Consider the following 21,064-nt stretch of genomic DNA (forward strand, 5'->3'; position numbering starts at 1 on the left):
TAACGTAGTTACCATGTTCTCAGAATATACAATTTTTTTACATTTTTTATCATTTAGCAGATGCTCTTATCCAGAGCGACTTACAGTTAGTGCATACAATGTTTTATTTTAACATTCGTTTTTTTTTATACTGGCCCCCCTGTGGGAAACGAACCCACAACCCTGGCGTTGCAAACGCCATGCACTACCAACTGAGCTACATCCCTGCCGGCCATTCCCTCCCCTACCCTGGACCAATTGTGCGCCGCCCCATGGGTCTCCCGGGCGCGGCCGGCTACGACAGAGCCTGGATTCAAACCAGGATCTCTAGTGGCACAGCTAGCACTGCGATGCAGTGCCTTAGACCACTGCGCCACTCGGGAGACAATATTAATGTTCTAGTCACGTTTCATGAGAATGTTGCAAGAACATTCATGTGTCCAGTTTTCTGAGGGTTAGGAGAATATTCCATCAATGTCCCACCAAACATACACAGAACATGGTTACCATGTTCTCAGAACATATGATATTAATGTTCTAGACACGTTTCATGGGAACATTGCAAGAACATTTCTGTGTATCAGTTGTCAGGAAGTCGCCTGATGAAACCAAAAAATATGTTTTCATTACACCTTCTTACTGCTGCCGAGCCAATCAAGGCCCTGATTGGTGAACCACTGATCCATTCATAGCTCTTTGTCTGTTGGCAAGGGATACTCACACAGTGCCTTTAACATACAGGGTTTTCAACTTACATATTTGACACACTTGATTATATTGTGCATGTTAATTTATACAGTAATTATTATTCAACAGTCCTCACCTGGGATTTGAACTCACAACCTCTTGGTTCACAGTACACCGATCTTCCTGCTATGCCACCATGACCATGTCATGTATTGGTTAATCTGACTATTCTCATCATTGATTTGATTTACTTATTTCAGCAATTTAAGGGCTTTCAGTATAGCTGTCTAATGGGGCATGTTAAATCTGTTTTAATGTTACTCCTGAATCATTATGATCAATAAATGTTTTTCTTGAATGTACTTTTAACAGAGCTGAGATTTACTAACTATACTGGCCCAATAAGCACTTGTCCTAGAGATAACCCTTATTGGGACAGTGGTCAGGGCATTTGTCAATGGTGCTGGTGGCCTGGGTTCAAGACCTGCTAGAGGAATCACCTTACTCTCACATTCTTAGCTAAATATGTTAATGTCATTATTTAGCAACAGTTACAGTACAACACACCTATCTGATCTAATTAAAATGATTTTCTCATTATCCACGTTTCCATTCACAGTTTTTATGCAAGTGAAGTCATACCGTCAGTGGCGGCTGGCCGATAGAGGGCGCTAGGGCGCCGCCCCCTTAAATAAAATTATTTTTAAAAAATAAAAAAATAAAAAATAAAAATAATAATAATAATAATAAAAACATCAGTATGTCAATATTTGTGTGTTTGAAATATGGAATGCACACAGTAATATGTGTAAGATATGATAGAAAATCATATTCGCAACCTTTCCTCTGCCTGTCAAACGCCTCGTCAGCTCTGGGCGATACAGAAAGTGCCCCGAGGAGGCGGGTCTACGTAGCAGTTAAGCCAATTGCTAATTTAAGATATGAATGTATGACATAAAATGTAGCTAATCAGCGATTTTAATTCGAATCCAAGGAGGGCGATTATTTTATCGCCCCAAGCTCGCCCCTGATAAAATAAGGACCGGGCTCCAGTGGCGCCATTTTTACTAGACGACAATGGCGAACGCAAACGTTACTCCTCCAAGACCCAACCCTAACTCGGTGAAATCTCTCCTCCAAGATCCGTTTGAGAGGAGAACTTTGTCAGAGAAAGTTCGGGTGAAAGAGCTGGGCCCAGATCAACCTGACCTCTCAATCAGACAGCAGGCTAGCGAGAAAGGGAAGCAGTATATGCACGGCTTCTCCCGTAGCTGGTACACCAGGAAGGCTTGGCTAGCTGGGTGCACTGATGCTAATGCTTTATTTTGCTTTCCGTGCTTGCTTTTTAAAACGACGGGGTCAGATTCAGCATGGACAGGTACCGGAGTGAGGGATATGAAGCACCTGTCAGAGAAGGTAAAGAAACATGAGAACACCAGGGCACACATGGACAACTCTGTAAAGCTAGCTGTATTAGGAAGGGTGAACATTGCTACGCAGCTGGATGACGGCCACAGGATTGCGGTGAGGAAACACAATGAGGAGGTGGATAAAAACAGGCACATTCTATCCAAAATTATCGATTGTGTGAAGTTCTGTGGGGCTTTTGAGTTGGCCTTGCGTGGGCACGAGGAGACTGACTCCTCGGACAACCCCGGCATTTTCCGGGGCTTAGTGGATTTTGTTGCCTCCCTCGACAGTGTGCTGGAGGAGCACCTGAAGACAGCTACCGTTTTTAAGGGCACGTCAAAGACGATACAGAACGAGCTGTTGGACTGTATGTTGTCAGTGCTTAAGGATTACATCCTGGAGGAAGTAAAGAGTGCTGATTTTATCGCCATTCAAGCTGACGAGACGACTGACGTTTCCACCCACTGCCAGTTGGTGCTTGTGATACGCTACATCGATGCTAAAAGTAACGTCCAAGAGCGTTTTTTCGAGTTCATTTTGATCGAGAACGCAACCGCCGACACCATCGCTACAGCGCTGCTGGAGAGGCTCAGCACCATACTCTCACATGGACAAAAGGCCAAACTTATTGCCCAGGCTTACGACGGAGCAAGTGTGATGAGGGGAGCCACCGGCGGAGTGCAGCGTAAAATAGTGGATGTGTACGAAAATGCGCACTACGTCCACTGCTATGCACATCAGCTGAACCTCATCATGCAGCAGGCTACTTCACGCATCCCCAGGATCGGCACTTTCTTTTCCGACCTTGCAGGATTTTCTGCTTTCTTCTCCAGGTCTCCCAAGCGAACCACCGTGCTTGACGAAGTGGTTGCGCATAGACTCCCCAGAGCCTCTACAACACGGTGGAACTTCCACAGTCGCGCTGTAAACACTGTGTACGAGTACAGGGATGACCTCCTAACGTGTTTCCAGACCATCAGAGACTCTGGGAACTTTGATGCCCCGACTGTCAGAGAGGCGGGGGGCTTTGTGAGGATGCTCGAAGACGAGGCTTTCTGTTTTTTCCTGGCACTGTTCCACAAGATCATGCCAAATGTGGACATGCTTTTCAGCCAGCTGCAGAAGAGGAACATCGACCCTGTCTTCATTAAAGCACTTGTCCAGAGGTTCACAGACAGCATGCTAACAATCAGGTAAATAACTATATTTACTATTGGCTGATAAAGATGCTGTTAGAAAGATGAATAGTTCACTTACAACAGTTTAAAAGCCTAAATGTGTCTGGTCATCAAAGTGAGTGATTATCATAGAGCCGTCACAATTATATTTGTTTTAGTATTTTAAAAGGAAAGAGAAGACACAATCAGACGTTGATAATAATGCAGGAAAGTACTACACAGTTTGTAATAATTATTCAGGTGTCCACCAGGTCAATTTCTAGAAGAGGCCTAGTTGTTATTGAAGATTAACTTTATTGCTAAGTGCACAGCAGAACAAAATGATGTTGCATCCCTCTCACAAATGTAATAGAAAAAGGCTTTAAAACGTAATAACATCAGTTAATTATGTACATCACAGGTTAAAAGCAGTTACTAGACATAGTTTGTGTGTATATACACACTATCTGTCTGTCTGTCTGTCTGTCTGTCTGTCTGTCTGTCTGTCTGTCTGTCTGTCTGTCTGTCTGTCTGTCTGTCTATATATATATATATATATATATATATATATATATATATAAAAGTCACTGGTTGTGTGTTGAGGGGGAATTACAGTGAGTTAAGAAGTCTGATTGCAAGTTATCAAATTAAACTTTATTTTTTGGACCCAGGGCCTCAATTCCCTCTTTGTGTGGGGACAGCGCATCTGACGAGCAGCAACAGCCCATCAAGCGACGGAGGATGCTGGGACCAGGAGAACAACAGAGGTTGGCTATAGAGGTAAGTTGTGATGTAATTGTCAGTGTTTCCCCATAGAACTTTTTTCAGGCCTGGTAGTATGTAGCCAAAACCCTGAACAATCAGCACCTTGGTAATCATATACTTGAGTTGGACATAGGCATGTGTCAGTCAGGATCACTTGCATCAAAATAGCTTAATTGCAAATTAAAGCTGATGATGTATCTTTTACAGGTATGTGATACCATCCTGAGTCATGCCAAAGAGAGGTTCTCCTTCACCCAGCACCTCATCAGCGCAACACTATTGCACGGAGAGTTGTTCCCACAACACAGTGTGAAGTTCCCCGATACAGCGCTTGAAACAACCGTGGAGGCGTACCCCATGTTGAACAAGGCCAAGCTCAAAACCGAACTGTCCCTCATCTATGAGAACAGTGAGTTCAAGGCTTGTAGTGGTGCAGTGCCCCTGTACCAGTTCTTCATGGAGAACAACCTTCAGAGCACTTTCACAGAGACTGCCAGCCTCCTCAAGATCCTCATCACCACACCCATGACAACTGCTGAGTCAGAAAGGTGCTTCTCTACACTGAAAAGGATCAAGACCTTCCTGAGAAACAGCATGACACAGGATCGCCTGAACGCTCTGGCCATGCTCTCCATGGAGAAGAAACTTGTCAGGGACATTCCTGACTTTAATCAAAGGGTCATTGAGAGGTTTGCCACTCAGAAGGACAGACGGGCAAAATTCCTGTACAAATAAGATGACAGACACACACACACAGAGCAGCTCTGGCCGCATGTTTCTTTGTATATAGTTGACCTTAGCATAAAAAATCCAGTTATATATGGTACTCTAGAAAGTCTTAATAGTGTCTTTGCTAATATTACTGTATATATGTTGTTTTGTATCAATTAATTGTTGCAGTTCTGGAGCACATTAACAATTAGTCACATTTAGTATGATCATAAAATACTGTATGCTATTCTTCCAGTCAAAGGTTTGAGTTCATCCACTTGATATCCATTTCTATATTATACATCCTTTTATACAGTGTAAGATTTCCTATAAACTTTATAATAATTTCATGTTATTGTCCACTTTCCACTCTGTTCTGACAGCATGCCTGTTGCGTTGCCTGTTTACTACCAATGGTAAAAAGTTCACTTTAAATGCAAATGAAAGGCTTGGGTTTGTGTAATATGTTTTTGTGTAAGAATGCCTCAACTTTTTAATATTGGCATTAAATAATTACTGAATGTTTCACTGAGCACTGCTGTCCTGCAGTTTGTGTTAAAATATATCGCGATGGTTACAGGAAAAAAAAAGTATGGCACAGCCCCACCGAGAATATTTTTCACCAGCCGCCACTGCATACCATATTTAAAAAATCATGACAGCAGTGATGGAAACAGGAAGTTTCGGTACAATTGTATAAATGCTGACAGATCATTTGTTCGTTCAACGTGGTGCGATCTTTTTGTGTCGGTAAAACTAATTATGTGAGAAATGGATGTGGAAACGAATTTATGAGCAAATATTGATATAACAACCATCATATTGAAGTAAATTTGGAGTCATGCGGATGATATGGTGTGTGGTCCTCCCACTACAACTCAGGAAACCATTACGTTTATTAGGCTACTTCACAGGGTGGTGAAAGTGCACAGTGATCTTGATGCTCCTTTCCAATAAATATTGAGGGTCTTATTCTAGTGACATGATAATCGATGCTTGACTGCCATTTGACAAATAAAAATATTCTGCATAATTACGCATAATAATCTCATCATGTAGACTAGCCTACCCTGCACTGTATCAGTAGGCTGTTGACTAGAGTGCACGTGCCAAGACCAGAGTAGGCACAGTGCACGTGCCAAGACCAGAGTAGGCACATTTGCTATTTAACGCAACAGTCTTTGTGACAAAACTATCGGTAGAGTTGAAAATGCGATGGAAACACATTGAACTTGAGCTTTTTTGGTACATGAAAACGTAAGCAAATAAATATAGAGGCTTATTCTGGTGACATGATGATCAATGCTTGGCTACCGTTTCACCCCCTAAAAAAATCTCACTATTTTGTCCATAATAGAAATCTCTTCATGTAGATAGCCTACCCCTACTGTATCTGTGAGCTGTGGGCTACAGCACACGTGCAAAGACCAGAGTGGGCACATTCGCTATATAACACACATTTGTTTGTGAGAAAACCATCAGTAGAGTTGAAAATGCGATGGAAACCGATTTAACTTGTATTTTTTATTCCGTGCTAGGGAATTTAACCGCAATGTTTACTTTGAAATGATTTAGGCTTGCCATAACAAAGGGGTTGAATACTTATTCACTCAAGACATTTCAGCTTTTCATTTTTAATTAATTGGTAAACATTTCTAAAAACATAATTACACTTTGACATTATGGGGTATTGTGTGTAGGCCAGTGACCAAAAAAATCACAATTTTAATACATTTTAAATTCAGGCTGTAACACAACAAAATGTAGAAAAAGTCAAGGGGTGTGAATACTTTCTGAAGGCAATGTATATGCCTATTTCAAATTATTTGACAAATTAATAAATAGAGTTTCGCTCTTCTCATCATACAGTATATTCACCATTTGCACAAGGCTACTAGGCTACTTTTGCCTTTTTGCAATGCAATACTTCAACCACTAGAAACTGTGTGTATGCATGGTCTAAAGTTTGCAGGAGGATAAGCACATTCTCACATCAACTTTGGGCGCACGCATGTTTTGGGGCATATTTTGTGCATACACATCATTTATAAATGAGGCCCCAGGTGAAGACATGTTGAATAATAATTACTCTATAAATGAACATTCACAATGTAATCATCTACGTCAAAGTGTGTCAAATATGTAAGTTGAAAACCCTGTATGTTAAAGGCACTGTGTGAGTATCCCTTGCCAACAGACAAAGAGCTATGAATGGATCAGTGGTTCAACAATAAGGGCCTTGATTGGCTCGGCAACAGTAACGAGGCTCGATGTGTAATGTTTTTAGTTTTTTTTCAGAACATAAAAGATATTCATGTTCTAGACACGTTTCATGGGGACATTGCAAGAACATTCATGTGTCCAGTTTTCTGAGGTTTGGGAGAATATTCCTTTCAACGTCCCATCAAACATACACAGAACATGGTTGCCATGTTCTCAGAACATAATATATTAATGTTTGGGTTGACGTTGATGGAATATTCTCCTAACCCACATAAAACTGGGACACATGAATGTTCTTGCAACGTTCCCATGAAACGTGTCTAGAACATTAATATATACAATTCGGAGAACATGGTAACCACTTTCTGGGTAAGTTCTATTTGACATTAAGGGAATGGTCTCTTGGAAGCATTTCTTGGACATCACAGGAACATTCCTATGAAAAAGTTAGTTAATGACCTAATGAGACTCTTAAGGGAAAATTCTCTAAAGTTGTGGAAATGTTTGTTGTTAGCTGGGTAAGCAGTTCAGCTGATATGAGTAGCATGTCTATATGAAACAAACAGTGCTTTTGTAACCCATGATAATAAAATTACATCATTTTAAATTAGCCAATGACATTAAGTCAAAACATCTGTATGACCTGACCTTAAATATGTGTGTTCATCTCTTTCTTTCTTTCTTTCTTTCTTTCTTTCTTTCTTTCTTTCTTTCTTTCTTTCTTTCTTTCTTTCTTTCTTTCTTTCTTTCTTTCTTTCTTTCTTTCTTTCTTTCTTTCTTTCTTTCTTTCTCTCTCTCTCTCTCTCTCTCTCTCTCTCTCTCTCTCTCTCTCTCTCTCTCTCTCTCTCTCTCTCTCTCTCTCTCTCTCTCTCTCTCTCTCTCTCTCTCTCTCTCTATCTATCTATCTATCTATCTATCTATCTATCTATCTGTCTCTATCACTCTCTCTCCCTCTCTCCCTCCATCTCCCTCCCTCTCTCCCTTTCTGTCTGTCAGAGTGAGGAGAAGGTGCGCCAGCTACAGGAGTTGTTAGAGTTGGCAGAGCAGAGACTGGCTCAGACCATGAGGAAGGCTGAGACACTACCAGAGGTGGAGGCAGAGTTGGCACAGAGGGTGGCAGCCCTCACCAAGGTAACAACACATACAGTCAGAGTCCTAAACACAAATACAGAGGCTGGATGTCAATTGAACCCTCCATAGCAATGTTCACAGATTTAATTCAGTCAACAAGAAAGCATCTATCTGTAAGGGGAAGGTATCTGTTATTAGTTGTAGGATTTCACAGTAACCAAAACAGTACCCAGTTTATTGGACCATGTGAAAAAAACGCTAGCCTAGGTCTGTAAATGCAGGTTTGATTGTGTTGGGTCCTATGTCTCCCCCTGCAGGCTGAGGAGCGTCATGGCAACGTGGAAGAGCGACTCAGACAGCTGGAGTCACAACTTGAGGAGAAGAACCAGGAACTAGGCAGGGTGTGTATGTGTGTGTGTGTGTGTGCGTGTGTGTGCATGTGTGTGTGTGTTATACTTTAGCCTTGCCCTGCAGGCTTTCTCTGACCTCTCTGAGTGCAGCGTAGGCCGATGCTTCACATTAGCCTGGCCCCTTGAATTTGTCTCTCCATGCTCCCTCTCTCTCTCACACACACACACACACACATATACACGTCCTTCTCATTTAGAGCATTACACACTCACAACGCCTTTTTATAAATATGGACCAAATCCACACATTTTCTGGCGCACCCTGTTTCCCCTCACAGAGCTCTGATTGGCTGATATATTTAGAATTTGAATACTTCACGCTTGACTAATTTCTAGCTCTGCATGTGAGCTCATGTGTATTTAGTTAATGAAAACAGATGTGAATGTGAATGTGTGTGTACGTGTGTGTGGTTGAGATATGATGTCAAGGTAGTTTTCCCACTGATGAACAATGCATAATACAATGTTGCCAAATCAAGTCCATTCTCTCTCCTGGTGTTGTGCCCATGGAGTTTGTATTGAGTGCTTCTGTATGTGGGTGACAATAATCATGAACTTTAAACCTATTTTTCTCTTCCCTTCTTGCTCTCTTCTGCTCTCTCTCAGGCACGTCAGAGAGAGAAGATGAATGAAGAACATAACAAGCGTTTGTCTGACACGGTGGACCGTCTGCTCACTGAATCTAACGAGAGACTGCAGCTCCACCTTAAAGAACGCATGGCAGCACTGGAAGACAAGGCATGGCCCGCCACACACACACACACAAAGACACACACACACATGACATACTCACAAGGACTATAGTGATTCCCAAATGATAGCTGAACAGTGATGTCATATCCTTTTCCTGTTGGTTCCAGAACTCCCTGATCCAGGATCTGGAGAACTCCCAGAAACAACTGGAGGAGTTCCACCACACCAGGGTGAGTCAGGGCCTGGACACACAACACATGAACAATCCAACAGGCATTCCCTCTATCCCTCCAAAGTCATATTAATTTCTACTTTTCTCGCACAAGAAAAATTGAGGACAAATTATGGATAACCACAAACCACTGAGGTTGGAAGAGAGTTGAACTGTTACAAATATTGTGATTGGACATTGATGTTGTTCTATTAACAATCCCACAATTCCTTTCTTCCTCAGGAGCGTCTGATTGGTGAGATTGAGAAGCTGCGGAACGAGATCGACCACCTGAAACGCCGGAGTGGAGTGTTTGGAGATGGATCACACCCACGGTACACACAGACATACAGACACACAGACAGACAGACACATACACTATACACACACACACTTGTCCCATACTAGCACCCTGTACTGACCAGGTCTTCTGTGTGTGTGTGTGTGTGTGTGTGTGTGTGTGTGTGTGTGTGTGTGTGTGTGTGTGTGTGTGTGTGTGTGTGTGTATAGGTCTCACATGGGCAGTGCCAGCGACCTGTGTTTCTCAGTGGTAGAGGGGCAGGATGGACACTACAGCTCTGCTGTCATCAGACGGGCACAGAAGGGGCGCCTGGCAGCGCTACGGGACGAACCCAACAAGGTAACCACATACACTCACTCACATACACTCACACACACACACACACACACACACACACACACACACACCTGTGCCAAACTTGGTACCCTCCCCTGTGCCTGTGTGTCCAATTTCTGTGCCCATCAAGCTCTGTCATGAAACCCCACATATCCTTTCTTCCTCTCCACATATCCCCCTCCTGTCCTCCCTTTTGTTAGTGTCTCCTCTCTTCCCCTCCTCTCTTCCCCTCCTCTCTTCCCCTCCTCTCCCTCATGGCTGATGATCTGATGGCCCTGATGAGGGCAGTAATATGGCTGATAGTTGTTAAGCTTAACACAGTGCATTTGTCCCTCATTGCATACAGCTCTCACCTAACCAATGCTTCTCTCTCTGACCCCTGCCACCTTGGACATACTTCTGTGTGATGTAAGTGGTGTTTCTTTATCAAAACGAGTGTTTGGAAAGTGTTTACATATGAGGTGTGAGTGTGGATTTGTTAGGATATCTGACTGTGTGTAATCTGATGTGTTTAATGTGTAACGGTGTGTGTGTATCTATTGTACAGGTGTGTGCGATGTGTAACAGTGTGTGTGTGTGTGTGTATCTACTGTACAGGTGTGTGCGATGTGTAACAGTGTGTGTGTGTGTGTGTGTGTGTGTGTGTGTATCTACTGTACAGGTGTGTGTGGTGTGTAGCAGTGTGTGTGTGTATCTACCCTACATGTGTGTGCGATGTGTAACAGTGTGTGTGTGTGTCTACCCTACAGGTGTGTGAGCAGGACTACTCGTCTCTTCGCGGCAGCGTCAGTCACCTCCTGGGCAGTGACATGGAAGCGGAGTCAGACCTAGATGATGATGTTAGCTCCGCCCTCCTGTCACCTAACGGCCAATCAGATGCACAGACTCTGGCTCTGATGCTGCAGGAGCAGCTGGATGCCATCAATGAGGAGATCAGGTAAGAGAACACACAAACACATAGTTATTATGTAGTTATTATGTGTGTATGATGTAGATATTATGTGTGTATTATGTAGTTATGTGTGTATTATGTAGTTATTATGTGTGTATGATGAAATTATTATGTGTGTATGATGTAGTTATAATGTGTGTATTATGTAGTTATTATGTGTGTATTATGTAGTTATTATGTGTGTATTATGTAGTTATTATGTGTGTACTGTGTAGTTATGTGTGTATTATGTAGTTATGTGTGTATTATGTAGTTATGTGTGTATTATATAGTTATGTGTGTATTATGTAGTTGTAATGTGTAGTTATTATGTGTGTATTGTGTAGTTATTATGTGTGTATTATGTAGTTATTATGTGTGTATTATGTAGTCACAGATAGAACAATGAGCCAGATGTTTCACCAGATGTAAACATGTGAAGCATGTGGTTGGCATTTCCACTCACCACCAAATATGTGTGTACTGTGTAGTTAATGTGTGTATTATATAGTTATTATGTGTGTATTATGTAGTTATGTGTGTATTGTGTAGTTATTATGTGTGTATTGTGTAGTTATTGTGTAGTTATTATGTGTGTATTATGTAGTTATTATGTGTGTATTATGTAGTCACAGATAGATATAAACATGTGAAGCATGCGGTTGGCATTCCCACTCACTAACAAATATGGTGATGAGAGGAAGCCCAGTGGCCGGCAGTGGGAGAAGTGGAGCGAGATGGATTTTGGCTGACATTCAGCACATTTTCTCATCGATGAAACATTTGAGCGCAATACAGTTTTCTTTTCCCAAAACTAAAATCAGTTACGAAAATGAGTGGACTAAGTTTTGTACCCTTTGCCAAAGTTTCAAAAAATTGCGTTGTTTAGAAGGAGTGAAAGGGCAAATTGAGTTATTGCACACACGCACTTCACAGAGTAGGCGTTCCCTAACGGAAATATGCAAATACATGCTACAACGCGGCAATAGGATCTCGCTAGCTCGTGCTTGGCTCTGTCCACCTCCTTGCTTGTTCTGCCCACTATAATTAATTTGCTCTCATTGGAAACGACAGGCTGTGGTCTATCTTGGGTTAGTTATAAAAATCTTTGATGTAGTTATCATGTCTCATCCCACTGTACTCTCTCTGTGGTGTAGGATGATCCAGGTGGAGAGAGAGTCTGCTGACCTCAGGGCAGATGAGATAGAGTCTCGTGTGAACAGTGGGAGCATGGACGGACTAAACGTTACACTCCGCCCCCGAACCATGCCCACTTCAGCTACCGCCCAATCACTGGCCTCCTCCTCGTCCCCGCCCACCAGTGGACGCTCCACTCCCAAACACCATGCACACAACGCAAGCCACCAGCTAGGCATCATGACCCTGGTGAGACACAAAAACACACACACACACACACTGAACCATCAGAGAGGACTAACCTGAATGCACATTTGGATTGATGTACTCACAATGTTTACAATGTAAAAGAAAAAGTCACTCCACTGCTGCTTATGCATTCTCTCTTCAGTAACTCCAGTAACTGGTTTTGATTATATGTCTAACACCTGGTTGTGTCTAACAATGTGTCTGTGTGTCTGTGTGTCTGTGTGTATGTGTGTCTGTGTGCCTGTGTGCCTGTGTGTCTGTGTGCCTGTGTGCCTGTGTGCCTGTGTGCATGTGTGTCTGTGTGCCTGTGTGCCTGTGTGTCTGTGTGCCTGTGTGCCTGTGTGCCTGTGTGTCTGTGTGCCTGTGTGCCTATGTGTCTGTGTGCCTGTGTGTCTGTGTGTCTGTGTGCCTGTGTGTCTGTGTGCCTGTGTGCCTGTGTGTCTGTGTGTCTGTGTGCCTGTGTGCCTGTGTGTCTGTGTGCCTGTGTGTCTGTGTGCCTGCCTCCCGTCTCTAACAGCCAAGCGACTTAAGGAAACACCGCAGGAAAATAGCAGTAAGTCTGTTTCCTCTTCATCTTAACCTGACAAAACTAAGAGAGACAGTATAGTTCCCAGCTTTGCTCCCTTAGAATACAACAGATATTTGAATAGATTTGGGACGTACTGAAAGGTTGCGATAGGAAGTACATGACTATTCCCACTGGACAAGGTGAAGTATCACAGCCTCTGTGAGAAAGGGTTTGCTCCTATTGGAAGCCTACTGACCCAGGTAAAGTGGCTTCACTCTTTTTCACCTACCCTCCTCTCTCTCTCTCTCTCATTACCTCTCTCTCTCTCCCCCTCTCTCCCTCTCCCTCCAGTCTCCAGTGGAGGCCCGTGAGGACAAGGCTACTATCAAGTGTGAGACGTCTCCCCCCTCCTCCCCCCGCAGTCTGAGACTGGAGACCAACTTTGCCCAGCTCACTGGCAGTCTGGAGGACGGACGAGGGTAAACACACACCCACACACTTATTCATTCAAACACTCACTCTCACATACTCCCTGACTCTCTCTCTCTCTCTCTCTCTCTCTCTCTCTCTCTCTCTCTCTCTCTCTCTCTCTCTCTCTCTCTCTCTCTCTCTCTCTCTCTCACCCCCTCGGTCTCTCTCTCTCCCTCCCCCCTCTCTCTCTCTCTCTCTCTCTCTCTCTCTCTCTCTCTCTCTCTCTCTCTCTCTCTCTCTCTCTCTCTCTCTATCTGTCTCTCGCTACAGGGGTAAAGCAAAGAAGGGCATCAAGTCGTCTATAGGTCGTCTGTTTGGGAAGAGCAAGGAGAAGGGCAGGATGGAGGGAGGAGGGACTCTGGGGAGGGAGGGACAGCCTCTGCCTGCCCTGATGCCGGGAGGTAACACACCCATACCTTTACCTACATCACCATTACTTGTCTTGCTTAGGCTACTACTATATGTTAAGGGATGTGTGGGTGATGCTGTGTCTGTTGTGTGTCTGTTGTGTGTCTGTTGTGTGTCTAAGTAGACTTTGAGATGAGCATCGGAGACACCATGACTCTGGGCAAGCTGGGCACACAGGCAGAGAGAGACCGCAGGATGAAGAAGAAGTAAGATCTCTGTCTATCTCTCTCTCTCACACACACACACACATACAGTCGTGGTCAAAGGTTTTGAGAATGACACAAGTATTGGTCTTCACAAAGGTTGCTGCTTCAGTGTTTTTAGATATTTTTGTCAGATGTTACTATGGTATACTGAAGTATAATTACAAGCATTCCATAAGTGTCAAAGGCTTTTATTGACAATTACATTACGTTTATGCAAAGAGTCAATATTTGAAGTGTTGACCCTTCTTTTTCAAGACCTCTGCAATCCGCCCTGGCATGCTGTAAATTAACTTCTGGGCCACATCCTGACTGATGGCAGCCCATTCTTGCATAATCAATGCTTGGAGTTTGTCAGAATTTGTGGGTTTTTGTTTGTCCACCCGCCTCTTGAGGATTGACCACAAGTTCTCAATGGGATTAAGGTCTGGGGAGTTTCCTGGCCATGGACACAAAATGTCGATGTTTTGTTCCCCGAGCCACTTAGTTATCACTTTTGCCTTATGGCAAGGTGCTCCATCATGCTGGAAAAGGCATTGGTCGTCACCAAACTGTTCTTTGATGGTTGGGAGAAGTTGCTCTCCGAGGATATGTTGGTACCATTCTTTATTCATGGCTGTGTTCTTAGGCAAAATTGTGAGTGAGCCCACTCCCTTGGCTGAGAAGCAACCCCACACATGAATGGTCTCAGGATGCATTACTGTTGGCATGACACAGGACTGATGGTAGCGCTCACCTTGTCTTCTCCAGACAAGCTTTGTTCCAGATGCCCCAAACAATCGGAAAGGGGATTCATCAGAGAAAATGACTTTACCCCAGTCCTCAGCAGTCCAATCCCTGTACCTTTTGCAGAATATCAGTCGTAGCCGGCCGCGACCGGGAGACCCATGGGGCGGCGCACAATTGGCCCAGCGTCGTCCAGGGTAGGGGAGGGAATGGCCGGCAGGGGATGTAGCTCAGTTGGTAGAGCATGGCGTTTGCAACGCCAGGGTTGTGGGTTCGATAAAATAATGTATGTGCTAACTGTAAGTCGCTCTGGATAAGAGCGTCTGCTAAATGACTAAAATGTAAAATGTAAATGTAAATGTAAAATCAGTCTGTCCCTGATGTTTTTCCTGGAGAGAGGTGGCTTCCTCGCTGCCCTTCTTGACACCAGGCCATCCTCCAAAAGTCTTTGCCTCACTGTGCGTGCAGATGCACTCACACCTGCCTGCTGCCATTCCTGAGCAAGCTCTGCCCCGATTCCACAACTGAATCAACTTTAGGAGACGGTCCTGGCGCTTGCTGGACTTTATTGGGCGCCCTGAAGCCTTCTTCACAACAATTGACCCTCTCTCCTTGAAGTTCTTGATGATCCGATAAATGGTTGATTTAGGTGCAATCTTACTAGCAGTAATATCATTGCCTGTGAAGCCCTTTTTGTGCAAAGCATGATGACGGCACGTGTTTCCTTGCAGGTAACCATGGTTAATAGAGGAAGAACAATGATTTCAAGCACCACCCTCCTTTTAAAGATTCCAGTATGTTATTCTAACTCAATCAGCATGACAGAGTGATCTCCAGCCTTGTCCTCGTCAACACTCTCACCTGTGTCAACAAGAGAATCACTGACATGATGTCAGCTGGTCCTTTTGTGGCAGGGCTGAAATGCAGTGGAAATGTTTTTGGGGGATTAAGTTCATTTTCATGGCAAAGAGGGACTTTGTAATTAATTGCAATTCATCTGATCACTCTTCATAACATTCTGGAGTATATGCAAATTCCCATCATAAAAACTGAGGCAGCAGACTTTGTGAAAATTAATATTTGTGTCATTCTCAAAACTTTTGACCACGACTGTACATACATACATACACATACAAGGTTAACTGGTTGTGTCTCTCTGACAGTTGGTTCGTGAATAACATTTTAGAAGCTGTGAAGACCTCTCTTTCTTTCGTTCTCTCTATTTAACTATCTCTCTCTCTCTTGCTCTCTCTCTCTCACCTGTCTCTATGTCAGACATGAGCTACTAGAGGAGGCCAGGAGGAGAGGACTGCCCTTCGCCCAGTGGGATGGACCCACTGTGGTCTCCTGGCTAGAGGTATAACCTCTAAACCCTGACCCCTAACCTCCACCAAAACCTTACCCTATACCTTACCCTATACCTTACCCTATACCTTACCCTAGCACTAACTTTAACCTGCAGTATCATCACCTGGAGTGTTATACAGTGTGAGATGATGATGATGATGATGATGATGATGATGTTCTCTCACACCTCTCCAGCTGTGGGTGGGTATGCCCGCCTGGTACGTGGCAGCGTGTCGTGCCAATGTGAAGAGCGGTGCCATCATGTCGGCCCTGTCGGACACAGAGATCCAGAGGGAGATTGGCATCAGTAACCCCCTGCACCGCCTCAAATTACGCCTGGCCATACAGGAGATGGTCTCCCTAACCAGCCCCTCTGCCCCGCTCACTTCTAGAACGGTACTCACACACACATACACTACCAGTCAAAAGTTTGGACACACCTACTCATTCAATGGTTTTTCTCTTTTTTACATTGTAGAATAATAGTGAATACATCAAAAACATGTAGTAACCAAAAAAGTTGAACAAATCAAAATATATTTTATATTTTATATTCTTCAAATAGCCACCCTTTGCCTTGATGACAGCTTTGCACACTCTTGGCATTCTCTCAACCAGCTTGGAATTTATTCCCTTAATGCTTTGAGCCAATCAGTTGTGTTGTGACAAGGTAGGGGGGGTATACAGAAGATAGCCCCATTTGGTAAAATACCAAGTCCATATTATGGCAAGAACAGCTCAAATAAGCAAAGAGAAACGACAGTCCATCATTACTTTTAAGACATGAAGGTCAGTCAATACGGAACATTTCAAGAACTTTGAAAGTTTCTTCAAGTGCAGTCACAAAAACCATCAAGCGCTATGATGAAACTGGCTCTCATGAGGACCGCCACAGGAATGGAAGACCCAGAGTTTCATAACGTTTCATAACGTCTGAGATCCCCAGAGATTGGAAAGCTGCCGCGGTCATCCCCCTCTTCAAAGGGGGTGACACTCTAGATCCAAACTGCTACAGACCTATATCCATCCTGCCCTGCCTTTCGAAAGTATTCGAAAGCCAAGTTAACAAACAGATCATCGACCATTTCGAATACCACCGTACCTTCTCCGCTATGCAATCCGGTTTCCGAGCTGGTCACGGGTGCACTTCAGCCACGCTCAAGGTCCTAAACGATATTATAACCGCGATTGATAACAGACAGTACTGTGCAGCCGTCTTCATCGACCTGGCCAAGGCTTTCGACTCTGTCAACCACCGCATTCTTATTGGCAGACTAAATAGCCTTGGTTTCTCAAATGACTGCCTCGCCTGGTTCACCAACTACTTCTCAGATAGAGTTCAGTGTGTCAAATCGGAGGGCCTGTTGTCTGGACCTATGGCAGTCTCTATGGGGGTGCCACAGGGTTCAATTCTTGGGCCGACACTTTTCTCCGTGTATATCAATGATGTCGCTCTTGCTGCTGGTGACTCTCAGATCCACCTCTACGCAGACGACACCATTTTGTATACATCTGGCCCTTCATTGGACACTGTGTTAACAAACCTCCAAACGAGTTTCAATGCCATACAACAATCCTTCAGTAGCCTTCAACTGCTCTTAAACACTAGTAAAACTAAATGCATGCTTTTCAATCGAACGCTGCTAGCACCCGCCCACCCGACTAGAATCACCACTCTCGACGGGTCGGACCTAGAGTATGTGGACAACTACAAATATCTAGGTGTCTGGTTAGACTGTAAACTCAACTTCCAGACTCACATAAAGAATCTCCAATCCAAAGTTAAATCTAGAATCGGCTTCCTATTTCGCAACAAAGCCTCCTTCACTCATGCTGCCAAACATGCCCTCGTAAAACTGACTATCCTACCGATCCTTGACTTCGGCGATGTCATTTACAAAATAGCCTCCAACAGTCTACTCAGCAAATTGGATGTAGTCTATCACAGTGCCATCCGTTTTGTCTCCAAAGCCCCATACACTACCCACCACTGTGACCTGTACGCTCTTGTTGGCTGGTCCTCACTACATGTCCGTCGTCAAACCCACTGGCTCCAGGCCATCTATAAATCACTGCTAGGCAAATCCCCGCCTTACCTTAGCTCATTGGTCACCATAGCAGCACCCACCCGTAGTCTGCGCTCCAGCAGGTATATCTCACTGGTCATTCCCAAAGCCAACACCTCCTTTGGCCGCCATTCCTTCCAGTTCTCTGCTGCCAATGACTGGAACGAATTGCAAAAATCTCTGAAGCTGGAGACTCTTATCTCCCTCAATAACTTTAAGCATCAGTTGTCAGAGCACCTTACCGATCACTGCACCTGTACACAGCCCATCTGAAATTAGCCCACCCAACTACCTCATCCCTATATTGTTATTTATTTTGCTCTTTTGCACCCCAGTATCTCTATTTGCACATAATCTCTTGCACATCTAGCATTCCAGTGTTAATACTATTGTAATTATTCTGCACTATAGCCTATTTATTGCCTTACCTCCATAACTTGCTACATTTGCACACACTGTATATATATTTTCTGTTGTATTTCTGACTTTATGTTTTTTTTACCCCATATGTAACTCTGTGTTGTTTTTATTGCACTACTTTGCTTTATCTTGGCCAGGTCGCAGTTGTAAATGAGAACCTGTTCTCAACTGGCTTACCTGGTTAAATAAAGGTGAAATAAAAAAAATAAAAAAATAAAGAGTTACCTCTGCTGCAGAGGATAAGTTCATTACAGTTACCAGCCTCAGAAATTGCAGCCCAAATAAATGCTTCACAGAGTTCAAGTCACAGACACATCTCAACATCAACTGTTCAGAGGGGACTGTGTGAATCAGGCCTTCATGGTTGAATTGCTGCAAAGAAACCACTACTAAAGGACACCAATAAGAAGAAGAGACTTGCTTGGGCCAAGAAACACGAGCAATGGACATTAGACCGGTGGACATTTTTCCTTTGGTCTGGAGTCCAAACTGGAGATTTTTGGTTCCAACCGCCGTGGCTTGGTGAGACGCGGAGTGGGTGAACGGATGATCTCCGCATGTGTATTTCCCACCATAAAGCATGGAGGAGGAGGTGTTATGGTGTGGGGGTGCTTTGCTGGTGACACTGTCTGTGATTTATTTAGAATTCAAGGCATACTTAACCAGCATGGCTACCACAGCATTCTGCAGTGATACGCCATCCCATCTGGTTTGGGCTTAGTGGGACTATCATTTGTTTTTCAACAGAACAATGACCCAACACACCTCCAGGCTGTGTAAGGGCTATTTTACCAAGAAGGAGAGTGATGGAGTGCTGCATCAGATGACTTGGCCTCCACAATCCCCCGACCTCAACCCAATTGAGATGGTTTGGGATGTGTCGGACCGCAGAGTGAAGGAAAAGCAGCCAACAAGTGCTCAGCATATGTGGGAACTCCTTCAAGACTGTTGGAAAAGCATTCGAGGTGAAGCTGGTTGAGAGAATGCCAAGAATGTGCAAAGCTGCAATGAAAGCAAAGGGTGGCTATTTGAAGAATCTCAAATATAAAATATGTTCATATTTTTTAAATACTTTGTTGTTTACTACGTGATTCCATATGTGTCATTAAATAGTTTTGATGTCTACAATGTAGAAAATAGTAAAAATAAAGAAAACCCTTGAATGAGTAGGTGTGTCCAAACTTTTGACTTGTACTGTACATACATACACACACACACTGCCCCTCACCTGTCACTTCTCACCTATGACCTTGTAATGGTACTGCTTTTGGAGTTCACAGTACTCTTCACTCTGTCCACTGGGCTGCATGGGGTGGAATGGGAACCCTACTCTCTCAACAATGTGCCAGATACTGCCTGCCTGACACACTCCCTCTCACTGAAGACACTGTATTTGTGTGTGTGTGTGTATGCGTGCGTGTGTGTGCGTGCGTGCGTGCGTGCCTGTGTGCGTGCGTGTGTGTGCTCTCCCTCTGTGCAGTCCTCCGGAAATGTGTGGTTGACTCATGAAGAGATGGAGAACCTGGCTTCCTCCACTAAAGCGGTCAGTGCCATCTGGGTGGCCCCCTCCCCACCACACACTCAAATACACACACACACTTCACACACACACTCTGCCCCGCTGAGCTACACATATGCCTACTTCCGCAACCCCTCACCCCCAGCCTCCAATAACTACAAAGTATACTGCCTGCCTGCCTGTTTGTGCTTGGGTAAGCATGTCTCTGGTGTGTCTGTAACATATTAGGCTCTGTTGTTTAGGTTGGTTATTGAGTATCGATTTATGCTGGTGTTGTGGTGTTGTGTTGTGTGGTGTTGTGTTGTGTCAAACTGTGTCTTATTGTGTTGAATTGTGTCTCAGTATTTGTTAGCAAATTCTCTCAGTAACACAGTCTGGTACAGTTGATCCATCAATGCTTACCTCTATCCCTGGTCAGTTACATTGGTGCGTGTTACATTGATCACTCAGTGTGTGTGTGATTAGCATTAACTGACTGTGTGTGTGTGTCTAACACTATCTATCATGTCTCTGCCACGCTGTCAATCACTCAGGAGAATGAGGAGGGCAGCTGGGCTCAGGTGAGATAACTCCTCCAACTAACACCTGCTGTTGTCATAACGACCTATACCTGTGCCAGGATGCCAGGCGTTGTCACCAAGTCACAGGGAACACAGTCTCAGGCCACACACACACACACACACACACACACACCTACACATCTGGTTAGTCCACACACACAGACAAACCTCTCAATTGTATCTAATCTGTGTCCCTCCTGACACACAGACTCTGGCGTATGGGGACATGAACCATGAGTGGATAGGTAATGAGTGGCTACCCAGCCTGGGTCTGCCTCAGTACCGCTCCTACTTCATGGAGTGTCTGGTGGACGCTCGCATGCTGGACCACCTCACCAAGAAAGACCTCCGCACACACCTCAAGATGGTCGACAGCTTCCACAGGTCAGTCACCATGGTAACCAGCCAGCCACCATGGCAACAGCAGCCGTTGTTAGGAGTTACCATGCCACAGCTTCAATCTCAATGTAGGAATATACACATACAAGTGGTGAAATGTGTCATATGTATATGTATTCAATTTGTGCAGTCAATTGACAGTAAATGTTGAATTCATTCTGACACT

General features: G+C 44.1%; 1 protein-coding gene across 1 annotated transcript in view; it reads left to right on the plus strand.

Annotated features, from left to right (window-relative positions):
* The window catches only part of LOC311137905 (liprin-alpha-4-like), a gene marked incomplete at both ends in the record, with an annotated part of 85,212 nt that overhangs the window by 61,453 nt on the left and 2,695 nt on the right, over positions 1-21,064 (plus strand). Inside the window, 17 exons of the mRNA XM_084172512.1 lie at positions 7,929-8,063; positions 8,321-8,404; positions 9,020-9,151; positions 9,274-9,336; positions 9,561-9,652; positions 9,828-9,957; positions 10,704-10,891; positions 12,043-12,271; positions 12,789-12,824; positions 13,131-13,258; positions 13,521-13,651; positions 13,783-13,864; positions 15,863-15,944; positions 16,130-16,330; positions 19,901-19,963; positions 20,473-20,499; positions 20,708-20,883. Of these exons, the coding sequence (XP_084028638.1) occupies positions 7,929-8,063; positions 8,321-8,404; positions 9,020-9,151; positions 9,274-9,336; positions 9,561-9,652; positions 9,828-9,957; positions 10,704-10,891; positions 12,043-12,271; positions 12,789-12,824; positions 13,131-13,258; positions 13,521-13,651; positions 13,783-13,864; positions 15,863-15,944; positions 16,130-16,330; positions 19,901-19,963; positions 20,473-20,499; positions 20,708-20,883 (1,979 nt within the window). The remainder of the gene's footprint in view (positions 1-7,928; positions 8,064-8,320; positions 8,405-9,019; positions 9,152-9,273; positions 9,337-9,560; positions 9,653-9,827; positions 9,958-10,703; positions 10,892-12,042; positions 12,272-12,788; positions 12,825-13,130; positions 13,259-13,520; positions 13,652-13,782; positions 13,865-15,862; positions 15,945-16,129; positions 16,331-19,900; positions 19,964-20,472; positions 20,500-20,707; positions 20,884-21,064) is intronic.

The sequence above is a fragment of the Coregonus lavaretus genome (genome assembly GCF_964263955.1).
Source record: "Coregonus lavaretus genome assembly, chromosome: 12".
NCBI classification, from domain to species: Eukaryota; Metazoa; Chordata; class Actinopteri; order Salmoniformes; family Salmonidae; genus Coregonus; species Coregonus lavaretus.